Source organism: Bombus impatiens, unplaced genomic scaffold (genome assembly GCF_000188095.3).
Source record: "Bombus impatiens unplaced genomic scaffold, BIMP_2.2 scf_0044, whole genome shotgun sequence".
Lineage (NCBI taxonomy): Eukaryota > Metazoa > Arthropoda > Insecta > Hymenoptera > Apidae > Bombus > Bombus impatiens.
This window is the reverse complement of record NT_176463.1, coordinates 1783106-1798387: the sequence shown is the minus strand read 5'-3', so window position 1 is coordinate 1798387 and position 15282 is coordinate 1783106. Positions and strand designations below refer to the sequence as shown.

The window sequence follows — 15282 nt, the reverse complement described above, 5'->3', positions numbered from 1 at the left end:
CCCCCGACGCTGCGTCGCAACGCCGCCGTTCCATTCATCCCTTCTTCGATCTCCGCCTGGCCTCCCCTCACCTCTGCCCCAGCTGCAGCACGACTGTATGACCTGCAACCAAAATGAAATAATATTAACAACTTTCCGAAAGTCGAATAATCGTCATTCGATAAACTATTGCTTTTTTTCAATTATTCTCTTTCTTTCTGCGACTCGAACAATTGCTACGAGAAAAATAAAGCTTCTGCGCGAAGAGCAGGAAAGTAGGGAGAAAATACAGTTGATGGGAAACATCGATTTCGTAGACCCTTTTAAACAGCAGAGGTAGGAATACGAGTTTTATCGTGTTTTTAACCCCTTAAGAGTTCACTTCATTTTAGCAAGATGCGACAATATTTTTTTTAGTTCGTTATATAAATGTTTATAGAAATGTAATAAAGAAGATTTTCTGGAAAAATGATAGTTTTGTATTAATAATAAGAGATTGTATATATATGCAATCCAGTTACATACGTAATATTACAGAAATAGAATGTTAAGTCACGACAAATGTAATATTACAGAGATGGATTTTAAGTGAATAGAACTATTAATGTTGATATTGGCTTTAGAAGAATGATAAAAAGAATGTTGTATATGTTATAGTGATAATTAATATTCTATCCTTAAATATTGGATGGACGAAATTAAAATAACAAATAAGATTTACTATCACATAAGATTAATAAATATTGTAGATATTTGAAAATTAAGATTTTTTGGAGAAAACAATAAAAGAAAACATAAGGAAACTTTCAGTGTTTAATAATTTAACATGTAACAAAATTTTCTTTCCACCAGAATTTTTTCTACGGAAGTTACGTAATCATTGGATCGTAATCTTTTTCACTTGCAACATTACCTCAATGCAAAATCGATAAAATATGGAAATTATCTAATATATAAAATTCTATAAATTTATTCTACTGATTTACAAACAAATTGAATAAAATCTGTAAAATTATCTAAAATACAATTAAATTTGTCGAATACAAAATATTTTGATTTAATTAACAGATCATGATTTAAAATAGGGGTATGTATTAAAACAACTGTTATATTTTGAAGAGTAATTGCTCCTTAACGAATGCAGGATATTTGATCATTTACGGCGTACGAAGCTAATAAATAATCATGTCCCCTTATCAACGGGATTATGTCTATCGTTGCTGTGTACTTTCACGAGCTTATAATCATATATATTTTACGTCCCTGTTTAATTATTATTATTACTGCGGCATCCATAAATATCCCGAATTTATGTATTTTACGATTTTCAATTAATTGTCATATAATAAAACCTAAAGTAATGAAACTTCTTAAGAACTCTTGTTAATGGAACAATGTAAAATTGAAAAAATGAATCCTTATTTAATTCTTTAGTAATATAAGATGCTTTTTAGAAATAATTAACGCGCTCAATAAAATCTTATTAAAAAAATATCTTTTCTGTTTATCTTATTTAAAAAAAAAAACAATCAAAGAATTAAATTTCTACATAATATTTATTACATATAAAAGTGTCGTATGTAGAAGACGTGTCTTCTAAGAAGTACTCAACTTTTACAAGATTTATTCATACTTTCAGCAGTAAAGACAATCTATTCAGATTTATTATTAACTGTCCCATATAAATAATAATTCTAGAAGATTCTAATAACTATGATAATTATATAGTTATGACTATAAAAACTTATCGAATCATTAGTGAAGCACGATTAGAAAGAGTTAACGATTCGCTTTGTGCACATCGTAATTCTTTAAAAGAGAACTTTTATATCGAGATGTTTATTACACTTGTATTCTTACAGATAAATCTCTAGAATCCAATACTTTATCCACTTTTTCTTTTTCGATAAAAAATTGTTTTCCTATAGAAGATCGATAATCACATCAGGACATATTCGATGTTATTATATACTTGTTATTCTTAAAATAGCACAAGACTGGCCTACTAGATGCATATTTAACCCTTATCCGACTGAAATATTTTAAGAACACGTCCCACTGAAATTTGTCCAGTGAAGACAAATAAAATAAAACTGTATACGACATTTCAGTTTATATACGCGAGAATCGTATCGTTTCTTTTGACAGAAAATGCGTGTAATTAATTAAATTCTAATAAACAAATAACTCAATGATACCATAAATACAGTTTTGAAAATTTAATGATTTGTCAGTTCTCATTAATAAGATAGTTGAGCATAAATTTTCATATTATGCTCCTTTATAGTTCGATTATTATAGCTACTGAAGCTAATTTAATAGAACGTAAACAATAGAATAATAATTGCTTCTTTACTGACGAAGTAGATTTTTTGTACAAATAATTTCTTTATTGCTCCGGAAAATATTATTATCATGCTAAAAGTAAGCAAATTGATTTCATTAGCATGAAAATTATTTTATATTTGATTTCGTGAATTTTTTCGTTACATTTTCAGAAAAAAGCTTTTTATTTTTTGTTTTTGTTCCACGATATCGATCATTATGTAAAATAATAAAAAAATGTTTAAAGCACATCCGACTAAAAAGAAAAAAGGTTTTCTATAAATGCCTAAGTATGAAACGGTATAACATTACTGAAAATTAAATGATAATTAATTCTTTATAAGTGATATACCGTAATATAACATAGTGTTCAAAGTAGTTAATGCACTCGATGCCTAGTTTAAATTAAGGACGAGAACATTTCAACGCGATTTTATTCTTTTGCCCACAAATTCTTCTAAATATCTAATGGAACTTATGGTAATCTGTAAATAATTTTATACCTCATTAAAGAAAGTAACTGCAATTATTACAACTCGTAATTTAATTGAGTTGGTCGTAAATTATGTGATATTATACACCATAATTTAAATTTTAAAAAATCAAATATTACGTTAATAAATAATAAGCTATGATAATAAAACAAGAACTTAGAATATAATATAGAATATTATATAGATTTTAAAAATAATATTTCAAAATAATTACAATGAGTTATGAGTTATGAGTGCGAGAAACGAAAATTACTTTTTTTTGTAATAGTTGCGTAGGAAATTACCATAAAATCACCATATAATTAAAATTACCATGACAGATAAAAACCGAGGAATAAAAATCTTATAAATTACTTATTAAATTATATTATGTCGTAGTACATATTAAAAGTATTCGTCATAAATAGCAAATATAGTCATCGAAAATTTTCAATTTTTTATTTAAACTTCGTGATACATCACATCAATTTATCGTAAGATCGGTTTAGTAGTAACTTCGATATCATATTGGTAATTTACACACATGTTTTGTGCAAAACATGAGCCGAATCCTCTTACGACGAATTTTGAACGAATCGTACGCAGTAATGACGTTCTGAACAACTTTTTTTCTTGTTAACCATTGTTACTATCAAGATCACCAACTTATTAAATCACTTTTTCGTAACGAACGATTATAGTAAATATTTAATTTGTGATAAATTTTGTTGTTTTTTTGGTACTTATAAAAATTTAATATAAAATATTTCTTTCTTAAATGTCGTCTATATATTATAAACGAAATATTACTCCTCAAAAAAGTGAAAACATTTGCATAAAATGCAATATTAAAGTTAGTATATAGATCATTATATTTAATTTAAGTAGAATAAACAGAAAATGCTGATTCCAAAATTTTCTATATATTTATTCCTGTCAAAAATCATGTTGAGGATAAAATAAACAAAGTTCCATAAGACATCAAATTAAACCGAAATATTTTTCTTCTAACAACGCACTATGATTAAATTTCATTACTAATGTTACTGCCATATTTAGTTTGCTTATTCTCGTCCCTGAACTGTAAGACTTTTTATGTCGAGGTATCGTAAACAATAGAATTACGCGGATAAGAATTATATTAAAGCAATGTTAAAAATCGAGGGTTTATTTCAATAATACATTGCAACAGTCATTGACGATCGTTAAAGGGCCGCCAATTGGAAATTATACGATTCTAAGAAATTATAAAACAATGACAGCAACTAAAATTGAAAGAATATGTCAAAGAAAAGCTAAGAAACCATATATGACATCATGTTAATCGATATAACAGGTTAATAGGTCAGTCGGTTCTTATACTTTGTAAGCACAAGGAGCTATAGAAAAAGACAATCGAAAAAAGAGAAAATACACGAATATACGGTTTCAAGAATATCTCGTGAATAGGCGTACCGAAGATAGAGCAAATACATACATACCTTTCATTTAATCTATTTTGTAGTGGAACGAATCTTGTACAAAACACTAGTGACGGAATAGAAGCGCAACAAAGCGAGATATCACTTCACCTTGGCACTATATTCCACAAGAATTATATCACAATTGTCATAACAAAAGAACACATATGAATATGGCTGGTGACGGGTAATTATTCTGCCTCTAGCACTTTCACGGCACATTTTGATATCTCTTGATAATACATGATAAGGGAACTATTTGGTAAAAAAAGAAAGAGCACTTCTGTACTAGTTGTACAAACATGCACGCACCATACGTGAATACGAAGGCACTGATTTTTTTATAAAATACACATTCGATAAAACGAAAATACACTACTAACAAGTGTCAGCCATCTTGTATTGGAGCGAAGCACAACCCAACGTCCCATAGTGCAACACGACAGCTGCAGGAGCTCGTACCATAGACATATAGCTCGTACCAAGTTTATAGTGGCAAGATTTTAGAGAAGAGACAAACCAAGTTTGATTGGCGAACGATTTAAACGGACGACTCGCATTGGTTAACGTTACATTAGTGAATTTTCTTTCATATTATGATGATTCTTTTGAAATGCGTTTGATGCAGTTTTTAACCAATCATTTAATATTATTCTAAAATATTACTGAATCATTGGATAATGTATCTGTAATAATATGCGCATAGATAAAGATAAATGTTATTAAATCGTTGACTAAACTTTGCAGATTTCTTACCGGAAAATATTTATTAAAATATTTTTTCTCAATTGAAATAATGATCTCTAGCTTTTATTACCTTTTCTTATTTCCACAATAGAAAAATACTTATTCCTTGAATGTGAAAAAATTATCAATTCAATTCTTCACTTCATGGTCATTTTTGATGAGCTACACTTTCAAATCGTTGCATTAATTGAAACAGGTAGTTGTCCAAAGGTACACTAACTGAGGAGTAAGCAAGGTGAGAAAGAACTCATCCCGACTTTGATATAGTTTCAGAGGTGGTTTTAATAACGTGCAATCCAGCATTATCAGGCTGCAACATTACTTCTGACCGCTTTGACATCAGTAACAATAGAAAAACGTTTCTTCTTTCATTTTCTTTTCATCAATTGGTGACTGCAAAGTGCAGCTTTGAATGTTTTACCAAGCATCAAATATTCATAATAAATTACACTTTTTCCATTCTACGGTAGACAGGAAACTACTTTATGATCGTGGATGTTGTATCTTGGAATATATGAAGTATATTTGCATCCAAATAACTTCGTTTGTAATAATGTATCCACTTTTCGTCTCATGTGATAATGCAACTCAAAAACTTTTCTTTTTGAAAAACGGAAATGGTTAATTTTCGAGAAATGGAACAAAATCGGCGCGAAATATGAACTGCTATAGTCTATCAGCATCTACGAGTGATTCGCAGGACTTAGTTAACGACGTCATACATTTGGATACAAAACAGAAAAGATTTTGATTCAAGAACAATAGATCCAGAAAAAAATTTTTTAATTACATCGGGGATAACAAAATATTAAAAATTAAAAAATATAAATATATGTATATTTTCTATTACTAGGGGAATGAAACGAACTATTACAAAGCATTTTCTATTTATTTATTTTAAACACACATTGTTTCATGAGTAAAATAAATTAAATGTATCATAAAATAGCAGTTTTAGTATTTTATATGATTTCTCCTTCTTTTATTTACAAATGTAAAATTACTTTTATTCTATCCCATGTGCATAATTTAAATTGTAATATGTGTCTTATGTACTTTGATAAAACATACATTTTGATAACGAATTGGTGTAATCATTGAGATTTTGAAATCAATAAGATAAATTGTACAAAATCACACTTTTAATATTATAGTAAATAAATATGTATCCTAAGTACAAAAATGTAATATATACTTTAATGATTAAGATCAGTAAGATAAATTGTGCAAAGCTACAGTTGATATTATACTGATTAAAAAGATACTTGACTTAATACAGGTTGAACTACTCAAAAAAGGGTAAAAAAAATCATATGGCAAAGTAATATCTAAGTTAGGTCCTCCTGCAAAGTAATACTTTGATGGCTTCGATATATCATGAAATGTAACATAACTAATAATGTCTGTTTTAAGTATATCTGAACAGTTTTCGTATAAACATTTAGACCAAGACATATTGAATTCTGCAGAAAATTTAATACCAATCCCTACTATAATGTAATTGTTTAATGTCTCGGATTTTTTTAAAGCAGAATATAAAATGTTTAAATGTACAGATGTTATTAGTCCTGAACAATATAAACGACCATTAACAACCTGTGCTACTGTAACATTTTGTGGTATCCTATCCAGTAAAATTTGTGTCCAATCAGTGATATCATTGCTGGAAAAATTGCCTGTCTTTGCAACATAAATATTGTACTGGTCTGTTTGTGTAACATTAAATAGAGAATCTTTCATTAAAAAATGCATAGTAAGATTTTGTAACTTTATACAAGACATTGTATTAAAATTATTAGTGTGTATAAATACAGAGCACTTTAGCTTAATATCTTCTCCAAAGGTAAGAGTATACCTATCGATTTTATTACATTCGCCAGCTTTTGTAGCTATAGGTAATGTCAAAAAACTACTAGTTTTATTAAAATTGATGTATCTAGTTTCCACCTTATTAGTCTTATTTATTTTTAAGGTGCCAATAATTAACGGCCTTCCAATAATATAACCAGGATTACCACTCAGAAAGAAGCTTTTCTCTTTATCCAATTCTGCCCATTCATAAGTTACTTCAAATTGTTGATAAAAATGTCGAGAAACATTACCTATGTTAAAATATACATCAACATTATTAATTCCCATAGAGCCATTGTGAACAATCAAGTACTTTACACCTGTTACAATGTTATAACACTTTCCATTGGAACATGATCCTAACACAGTATTATTGCTACAAGATTTCCAATAATGTTTACAATAATAACTAGTTAAAGATAAACATACATTTTGGGGGCAAACCTGGAAATTATAAATTTCAATGTTATTAACTTTTTTATTGGATATATAACTTTTTAGAAATAGTTACTATCTTTTATATACCTGATCCAATACTTGAATATATGTTTCATTTAATAAATGAGGAGATACTATAACTGTAAAATTATTAAATGCCATGGGAAATAAAAACTTATTTGTGTTAATTAATTCAGTTTGCAAACACTGATCTTTCCAACCATGAAGATATTTTAAAGTTTTCTTAAAAGAACACAATGGAGTAAATCCAGATTGTAGTATTTCTAAATTTATAAAAAAGAGATATTGATAAAGAAATATTAATTTAATAAAATTTTAATATACTAATAAAAATAACGTTATATATACCAAAAGGTTGAATATAATTATTATATACTATCCATATAACACCATCATCTTGATAATGACTAAAAGTATTATATCCAGGTACATGTAATTGGTCTTCCCATTTCCACGTCGGTCTATTTGAATTTATTGCTTTCCTTAAATCTTTTTCGGTTTTTATATCCTATTTAAAATAAAGTAAAATAAAAATTATAATTTTATAGTAAAATGTAATTTAACATGTATACATACTAATCTTACCAATTTATTGTTAATATCATAAGTAGGTGGAAGATTATCATATAAAATACAAAAGAGATTATTTGCCAATTTTTCAAGTATAAATGGAGTATTATTTCGTTGTATAAAATTTCTATTATAACAATAACGTTTATCAAATAATTCTGGTTGATGACTTTCACAGTACGAAAACACAGTAAAATGGAAGCTGTTACAATCTTTGTCACAACAGCAATTAATGTCACAAGATGATATCTATTATATAAACAAAAAATTTTAAATTAACTTAAAAAAATTACGTGTTTAATACAAAATTGTATAAGGTATTAAAAAACAAAAATTTACTGTTAAATCACATTCACATATATCAGAATGCATTTTATATACACTTTGGTTTCTGAATTCATTATTGAACTGTATTTTATGAGGCATCTCTGTTGTTGGTATTATTTGAATTTTTGGACTTTGCGTTGGATACATAGAACTACTGATAATGTTATTAGTTGTGTTATAAATATTTTCAGTAGTAGTTGAAGTTTCTTCTAAAATGTCCTTTTCTATTAGTTCATCACATTCTGTTTCATTCATACATGTAAATATTTCTTCAAGTTTCTTTGCATATATTGATTCATTTAATATAAGGTATAAAACCATTAACATAAATTTTGTTGTAAACATGTTGACTTTTGTTTCTATATGCTTTATAATTTAGGATATATTTATTGACAAATAAATTCCTATTCCATGTTCTTTAACTATACGATATATTGAAATAATGTACATTCATACATGACATCCATATTTTTCAAAATGTCGTGCAATTATATGCAATTCAATTTTGACTGTACCCATACTTTCTGTAAGTAACTCAAATCTATCCAAGGAATTAACTAAAACACTTGGTGATTTCAATTGTAAAGTTATCCCCAAAAACTTATCTCTTAGTCTATCTTTCCAATTACCTATATATCAGGAACAAAATAAACATGAAATATAACAAGGTATTAATAAAATTTCATTAAAAAATATTCAACCTACCAATTGGTTTCCACGTATGACACTTTATTGAATGCAATCCAGGAGATAAAGGGATATTACAAACACCATACGACCCAAATAATACTCTTCCATGTGTATCTCTATGAAATATCTGTAACAAAAGTTTTGGTGAATTTTGAAGAGTTTGTGTTGTATAGTGTATATCTATGGGATGGTCCCAAACTGGCTTATTTGTATATAGATCACAACTTTCTTGAGTTTGTCCCTCTTCACAACCATCTAAAATTTTCCATCCACTACCTATGAAAAAAATAAAATTATCAAGTATATGATAATAAATAATAATAAACGTTTTATAAGATAATGATTCCATTACCGGCGTGAAAACTCCACTTGCATAAAAGTCGTGTTTGTGTGAAATCTTTTGCGGACGAAATTCGACCAATTATATGCAATTCAGCCATTCCATAAGATCATTTCATTTTATTACATATTGTAATGAATTAATAAATTGGTGTCATATGTGGCTTTAAACATACCACGCTTGTATAATGTAGTACACATATTTTGTAACAAAAGTTTTGTTAGTATGTAATCATTGTTCGTTATCGTATTTCTGATCAATACATTCTTTTCTTTATCTCCAGAACATAAGGATTACGAATGAGAAGTTGAAAATACTAGTTCAAATAACAAATTAAAGAAATATATGTGATACTATTATACATACACATATCTTATTCAAACAATTGAAAATAAATAAATGATCATTCAATCTTTGAATTACAAATGTATTATGATACATTTGTTGACACATTCAGGGTGCGGTGTGCGGTGCATCATATAAGTGCGCCCTCTTGTCAAGTTTTAATCATATAGTGCATCATAAAATTTTCAATTTTATTTTTTTCAATGTTATACATGCTGTAAAGTCCTATAATGTTAAATGTAGTATATTTAATATTTAAACATTTTATCATATATTATAGATTGTATTAATTTTTATTACAGATATCTTTTATCATAAACATCCTGTAAAATCGAAAGTATTGTATCGTTTTCTTTCATGTTTTTCCCAGATTTCTACAATTATAATACTTACAACTATTTTTGAATTTAAAAAACAAAAATCAAGAAAATTAGCAGAATGCCTCTAAAATACTATTTTTAAAGATAATCTAATGCTTTTTGTTAAACTATCGATTTGATAAATCGAATCGAATTGAATGTTATGTGTATTATGTATCACAGGCTTAGGTTATATGTATTTTCTAAGTGACATTTAGTGATAGCTCTATTCTCATTTGACATTAATAAAGATTTATTTTTGTAAACATCTCTGCTATTTATCTTTCACAATCTAAATGGAAACTAAACCAAAAAGTGAACATCTACTAGAATTGAAAGGTAATAAAAACGATTTTGATGTCGTTTTAAATTAAAAGAAAACAAAACATATTGTTTATTTTGATATATTAACTAAGACTATCGTATAGCAATATGTATACTACATATAGCACTAATAATTGTATCTTTGTTTTTTACCATTTTTAGTAATGAGGTTAACACGACCTACGCTTGCAAGTCCAGTAGTTATTACTTGTGATTCAACAGATCTTCCTGGTAATACTTTAAATAATGAGCTTAAGAATGATTGTACTGCATTACAAGGAATGGAAACCCTTGCAGTAGGACAGTTTATGGTATTACCGCAAAGTTTTGGGTATGTACATGATTATATATCATAATTAAAATTTATTTTGAGCTTTTGAGCTATGTAATTTATAATTAATTATCCATATTTCATATATGAACAATGATAATTATACAATGTAATAATATATGTATATGATTATTTTACTTAAATATAATTTCACAAAAAATAATTTATGTTGAAATTTTATGTATGTATATTCTTTCAGTAACATTTATTTAGGTGAAATATTTTCAAGTTATCTTTGTGTACATAACGGCAGCAATCAGATCGCAAAGAATGTTACTGTTAAAGTAAGTTAATTGTACAAATAAATTAGTCAATAAGATATAATAACTGTATGTATGCTATGTGTCATATAAAACTTATAAACGATAATATATTTCATATTGTAGGCAGATTTACAAACAAGCACACAGAATATATCTCTTTGTGGTAATAGTGGAGAAATGAAAGATTTAGCACCTGACAGTACAGTTGATGAAGTCATACACCACGAAGTAAAAGAAATAGGCACACATATGTAAGAGGCCAGCCATTAAAATTGTAATATGTGTTGAGTAAATAATTAATCAATGTATACTTTTCCAGATTAGTATGTGAAGTAACTTACACCCCAGGAAATTTAAGTAGCACTGCACAATCATTTAGAAAGTACTTTAAATTTCAAGTGGTAAAACCATTAGATGTTAAAACAAAATTTTACAATGCAGAGGTAATATTATGGTAATAATTTTTTTATAATAGTAATATTTAATTGATTAAAATGATATGTATAATCTTTTTGAAGTCAGATGAAGTATATCTGGAAGCACAAATACAGAATCTCACAGCTGGCCCAATTTGTTTAGAAAAGGTTTCGCTTGAATCATCTCATTTATTTAGTGGTGGGTTCACTTAAAATGATTGGTTTAGATGATTATGAACCTGAATTTGTATGATAATTATTATATTTCTAGTATCAACGTTAAATACGAATGAAAAGGGAGAATCTATTTATGGATTAGTTAATATATTAGATACCGATTGTAGTAGACAATATTTATATTGTTTAAAACCACAATTGAGTTTATTAAAAGATCCAAAAATGATGCATAATGCAACAAACATTGGAAAGTTAGATATTGTTTGGAGAAGTAACTTGGGGGAAAGAGGAAGATTACAAACAAGTCAATTACAAAGAATGGTTTGTAGTTTATCATTTCATTCATAAATATATCATATTTGTAATCCTTTACCTAATTTTAGGCACCTGAATTTGGTGATATACGAGTTACAATGAAAAATATTCCTCTCACAGTTTACCTTGAACAATCAGTAAATTTCAATTGTCATATAATAAATACGTCGTAAGTATTTATATCATGTACATATATATGATACAGAGAAGAAAAATAGTTCTAAATTCTAATAGTTGTACTGATTAAAATATTTATATCATTACCATTAGTGAAAGAAGCATGGATTTAATGTTAAGTTTGGAATCAAGTAACTCTATAGCATGGTGTGGAATATCTAATACAATCATAGGAACATTGAAACCTGGTGTTTCGATAGATATTCCTTTATGTTTAATTCCCTTACGTAGTGGTATAATAGTAAGTATTTTGTATAAACATTATAATGATGTTACATTACGATGTGCGTTACGGAAAGTAGTACATTTCGTTTGTCTTATGAAGACTAGCACGTTTCATCATTTCCATCAATAACTAGCATGTTTAACATTAATCACGATAAGGAGCACGATTCACAGTACACCACGAGCAATATCATATTTCGAACATTGCGGCGAAGAGTGGCAGGTTTTATTTGTCCTACGAAGATTCAAATAAAAAAGGTACGTAAATGAAAATTTTGAAACGGTACGTCTCAAAGTAGTATATTATAGAATATAGATTATAAAATGTATAAGATACTAAAATTCAATTATTAAAAATTGATCAGCATTAGTGCTTAAAAGGTCTTATTCTAAGGGAATGTATTCAATGTTATAGTAATATTATTAATTAAATAAATTAGTTTGTTTATATTTGATTAAGTTCTACTTATTTTACTAAAGACATTTATTTCACTTAAAAGAACCATTTACCTTTTTATTCTTATAGTAGAATGTTAGACAACCTATTTAACATAATATTTTTAACAGCTACAAGTGGAACATGTTGTTTTTCACGACAACTACTGAAACGTGGTAGTTTTTATAGCGGAAAAACAATACGAGTTATTCTTTGTCGCTATAAATAAGAACATGTTACCTTTCGATTTACAATTGAAACGCGCTGCTTTTCGTGGTCACAGAATCCAAAGAAAATTGTCTTCGTAAGACAAATGGAACGTACTACTTTTCGTAACGCATGTCTATAAATATTTCAGCATATTATTTAATACTATTATATATACTTTAGACAATTTCGGGATTAAAATTAACGGATACATTTTTGAAGAGGGTATATGATTATGATGACTTGGCACAAATATTTGTTAGCCAAATAGACTAGTCAAAAGGTTAAGTAGTTAGTAAAATTACGTTCATTAACCTAATATATTTTACTAAATAAATAGACGTTTATTAATATATTAAGGAATACAAATATGGAAAGGAAAAAAATAAGGACAATGATTTTTATAAAATAAATTCTTTAAAAATAAGCATCTATTGTAGACATTTTCTCAGTTTCACTCATTGCTCCTACAGCACAAGCAAGTAAAGTTTGAACATCTTGAGGTTCGTTACCGCCAAAAATATAACCGTTAGCCTTATCCACTGCATTTTTTACTTGTAATAACAATGTTTGATTAGAAATATCTAATGGTATAAAGCTAACAAGACTATAATCTTCTACGAGTGATACAAATGCTGCATTTAATTTTTTGTATCTATAAATGTAAAATATTTCAAATTTTATACTTGGATTGATTCATAGAAATTTATTAAAAATAATAAAATTTAATAGAAAATCTTACTTTGATGTAAAAGGGCCTTCATCCAATTTATCTAGCAAATAGTTCAAATCCAACACTTCTGTATAGAAATCTATATTAAAATCTAGGCAGTGACTAAATTTTTTCATTTCATCAAATTTGGTCATCACATTAACATGAGGTAAACCTAATTTTAACATAGTTGTTGTGCAAAGAATTAAAGAAGATAAGTATTTACCTATAATAAAAAAAAGTTATATATTATCTTTTTTAATTACAAGTCTGTCAAATTATGGTGTACTATATATAGAAATTACCAGCATCGCTGCAATGATGAGAATCAACAAGGTGCACACTACATAATCTTACTAAATTTTGTCCTAATTTTTCGGCAATTACACTAACTGAATTGTGATGTGTATATAACTCAACCTATTAATAAACATGAATACAATATGTAATTATCTTAGTAGTGCAATATTTATGTATGTATATAAATACAAACCTGCCCTGGACAATCAAATATAAGATAATGATCTTTCAAATTTAAAACTTTTGTAATTAACCATTTTATATTAGCTTCTAAAAATTCCATACAGTACACCAGTGCTCCGTTTGGACCAAGTCCATAGTGTGACATTACTTCCTCATGTTTAATTAATTCAGATATATCTACTGTTGGTGTATATTGCATGTTTTCATTTGCAGGATCTGTAACATAATAGTATGTTTGTTTAAATACACAAATGTAAGGTTTCAATTACTATTAATCATTAAAATACTATTAGCTTTTACCAATATTAATAACAGCTACTTTTCTTCCAAGCTTCTCCAAAAATTTGGCCATAGCATAACAATATGTAGTTTTTCCACTCCCAGGTGGGCCAATAACTAATTGACCAAATATTAAACTCATATTTGGTTCTCACACTTTCATATCATTTATAGCTGCAACTATAGGTTTTAAAGTATCTGGTTCATAATCCTTTAAAGATATTGAAATTAATAATGGTTTATCTACATTAATTTGCTCTGCTATATATCGGGCAGCTGCCACAAGTTCAACATCATCTTTCCCAAACAATACTCTAAAATCAATGTTATCATTTACTGTTAAAATAATTTGTAACTATAGATACGTTACATAATGATAATATTATTTACTTGGTAGAATATATACTATTATTATACTGATTGAATGAAGATCCACGGCTTATGGCTATCAGCGATCCAAATTTTTTAAAATGTGTTATGATTAATAATATGCGGTTACTAAAAACAAATATAAATAGTTATTGATTTAAAAAAGTATTCTTAAGCAGTTTAAATCTATAATTTTTATCTAAAACAAATACAAATTATGAAAACAAAAATGAATATATTCTTTATTCTATTACCTATAAATCTTCAAAGCAATATCAGTATGATGACCGTGAGTAACTACACAAGAATGATTTTTCATATTTGCTAGGTTATCTGCAATTTAAATTACAAGTATTAAAAAATGTATAAAATTTATAGTACTGATATAAACATAATTTAACGAATAAAACATACCTATATTATATTAAAAACATGTTAAATAATTTCTATTAATTTCATACAAAATAATCGCTCAATTTACACTATATGTCTCTAGTACATTTTAAAATTATAGTAAGTGTTGGTAACTACACTGGTAATATTATAGTAATTTTCTTCAAGTTACATTATAATGTTATGATAACAAAAGCCTAATATGAAATAATAAGCTTGATATAAAAAGAATTAAAAATCATAAAATTGC

At 27.2% G+C, this 15282-nt stretch overlaps 4 protein-coding genes across 9 annotated transcripts in view; 1 reads left to right on the top strand and 3 right to left on the bottom strand.

Moving 5' to 3' along the window:
* The window catches only part of LOC100745717 (rho guanine nucleotide exchange factor 11), a 34202-nt gene extending 29520 nt beyond the window's left edge, over window positions 1-4682 (bottom strand). For 3 of the 4 annotated variants that reach the window (XM_012390375.3, XM_012390381.3, XM_012390392.3), the window contains exons 1-2: window positions 4259-4681; window positions 1-102 (exon numbers count right to left, since the gene is read on the bottom strand). In XM_012390375.3, the coding sequence (XP_012245798.1) occupies window positions 1-34 (34 nt within the window). In that variant the 5' untranslated portion in view covers window positions 35-102; window positions 4259-4681. Of the gene's footprint in view, window positions 103-4258 lie in introns of all 4 variants that reach the window. The other variant, XR_004462565.1, reaches the window with a different exon arrangement.
* A 1261-nt stretch (window positions 4683-5943) lies between these two features.
* LOC100745597 (tectonic-3) lies at window positions 5944-9598 on the bottom strand. The gene is made up of 8 exons (XM_033323380.1): window positions 9234-9598; window positions 8897-9157; window positions 8645-8820; window positions 8204-8566; window positions 7880-8113; window positions 7643-7802; window positions 7361-7557; window positions 5944-7279 (listed from the first exon to the last, which is right to left on the bottom strand). Exons 1-8 carry the CDS (start codon window positions 9319-9321, stop codon window positions 6194-6196), a joined length of 2565 nt encoding a protein of 854 aa, XP_033179271.1. The 5' UTR covers window positions 9322-9598; the 3' UTR covers window positions 5944-6193.
* Window positions 9599-9807: 209 nt separating this feature from the next.
* Window positions 9808-13182, top strand: LOC100745479 (trafficking protein particle complex subunit 13). 2 transcript variants are annotated; one of them, XM_003485217.4, is made up of 10 exons: window positions 9808-10264; window positions 10412-10580; window positions 10780-10864; window positions 10967-11094; window positions 11163-11286; window positions 11362-11458; window positions 11531-11757; window positions 11820-11920; window positions 12022-12169; window positions 12980-13182. In XM_003485217.4, the coding sequence occupies exons 1-10, from the start codon at window positions 10222-10224 to the stop codon at window positions 13070-13072; spliced, it is 1215 nt and encodes a 404-aa protein (XP_003485265.1). In that variant the 5' UTR covers window positions 9808-10221; the 3' UTR covers window positions 13073-13182. The 2 variants fall into 2 exon arrangements, with proteins under 2 accessions (XP_003485265.1, XP_033179240.1); XM_033323349.1 differs by lacking the exon at window positions 12980-13182 and having other exon boundaries at window positions 12022-12778.
* A 12-nt stretch (window positions 13183-13194) lies between these two features.
* Window positions 13195-15142, bottom strand: LOC100742367 (GPN-loop GTPase 2). Of its 2 annotated transcripts, none has more exons than XM_024370671.2 (8): window positions 15054-15142; window positions 14894-14972; window positions 14661-14768; window positions 14286-14584; window positions 14002-14207; window positions 13814-13928; window positions 13539-13734; window positions 13195-13451 (listed from the first exon to the last, which is right to left on the bottom strand). In XM_024370671.2, exons 4-8 carry the CDS (start codon window positions 14410-14412, stop codon window positions 13214-13216), a joined length of 882 nt encoding a protein of 293 aa, XP_024226439.1. In that variant the 5' UTR covers window positions 14413-14584; window positions 14661-14768; window positions 14894-14972; window positions 15054-15142; the 3' UTR covers window positions 13195-13213. The 2 variants fall into 2 exon arrangements, with proteins under 2 accessions (XP_024226439.1, XP_003485240.1); XM_003485192.4 differs by having other exon boundaries at window positions 14292-14584; window positions 15054-15072.
* Window positions 15143-15282: the final 140 nt, after the last annotated feature.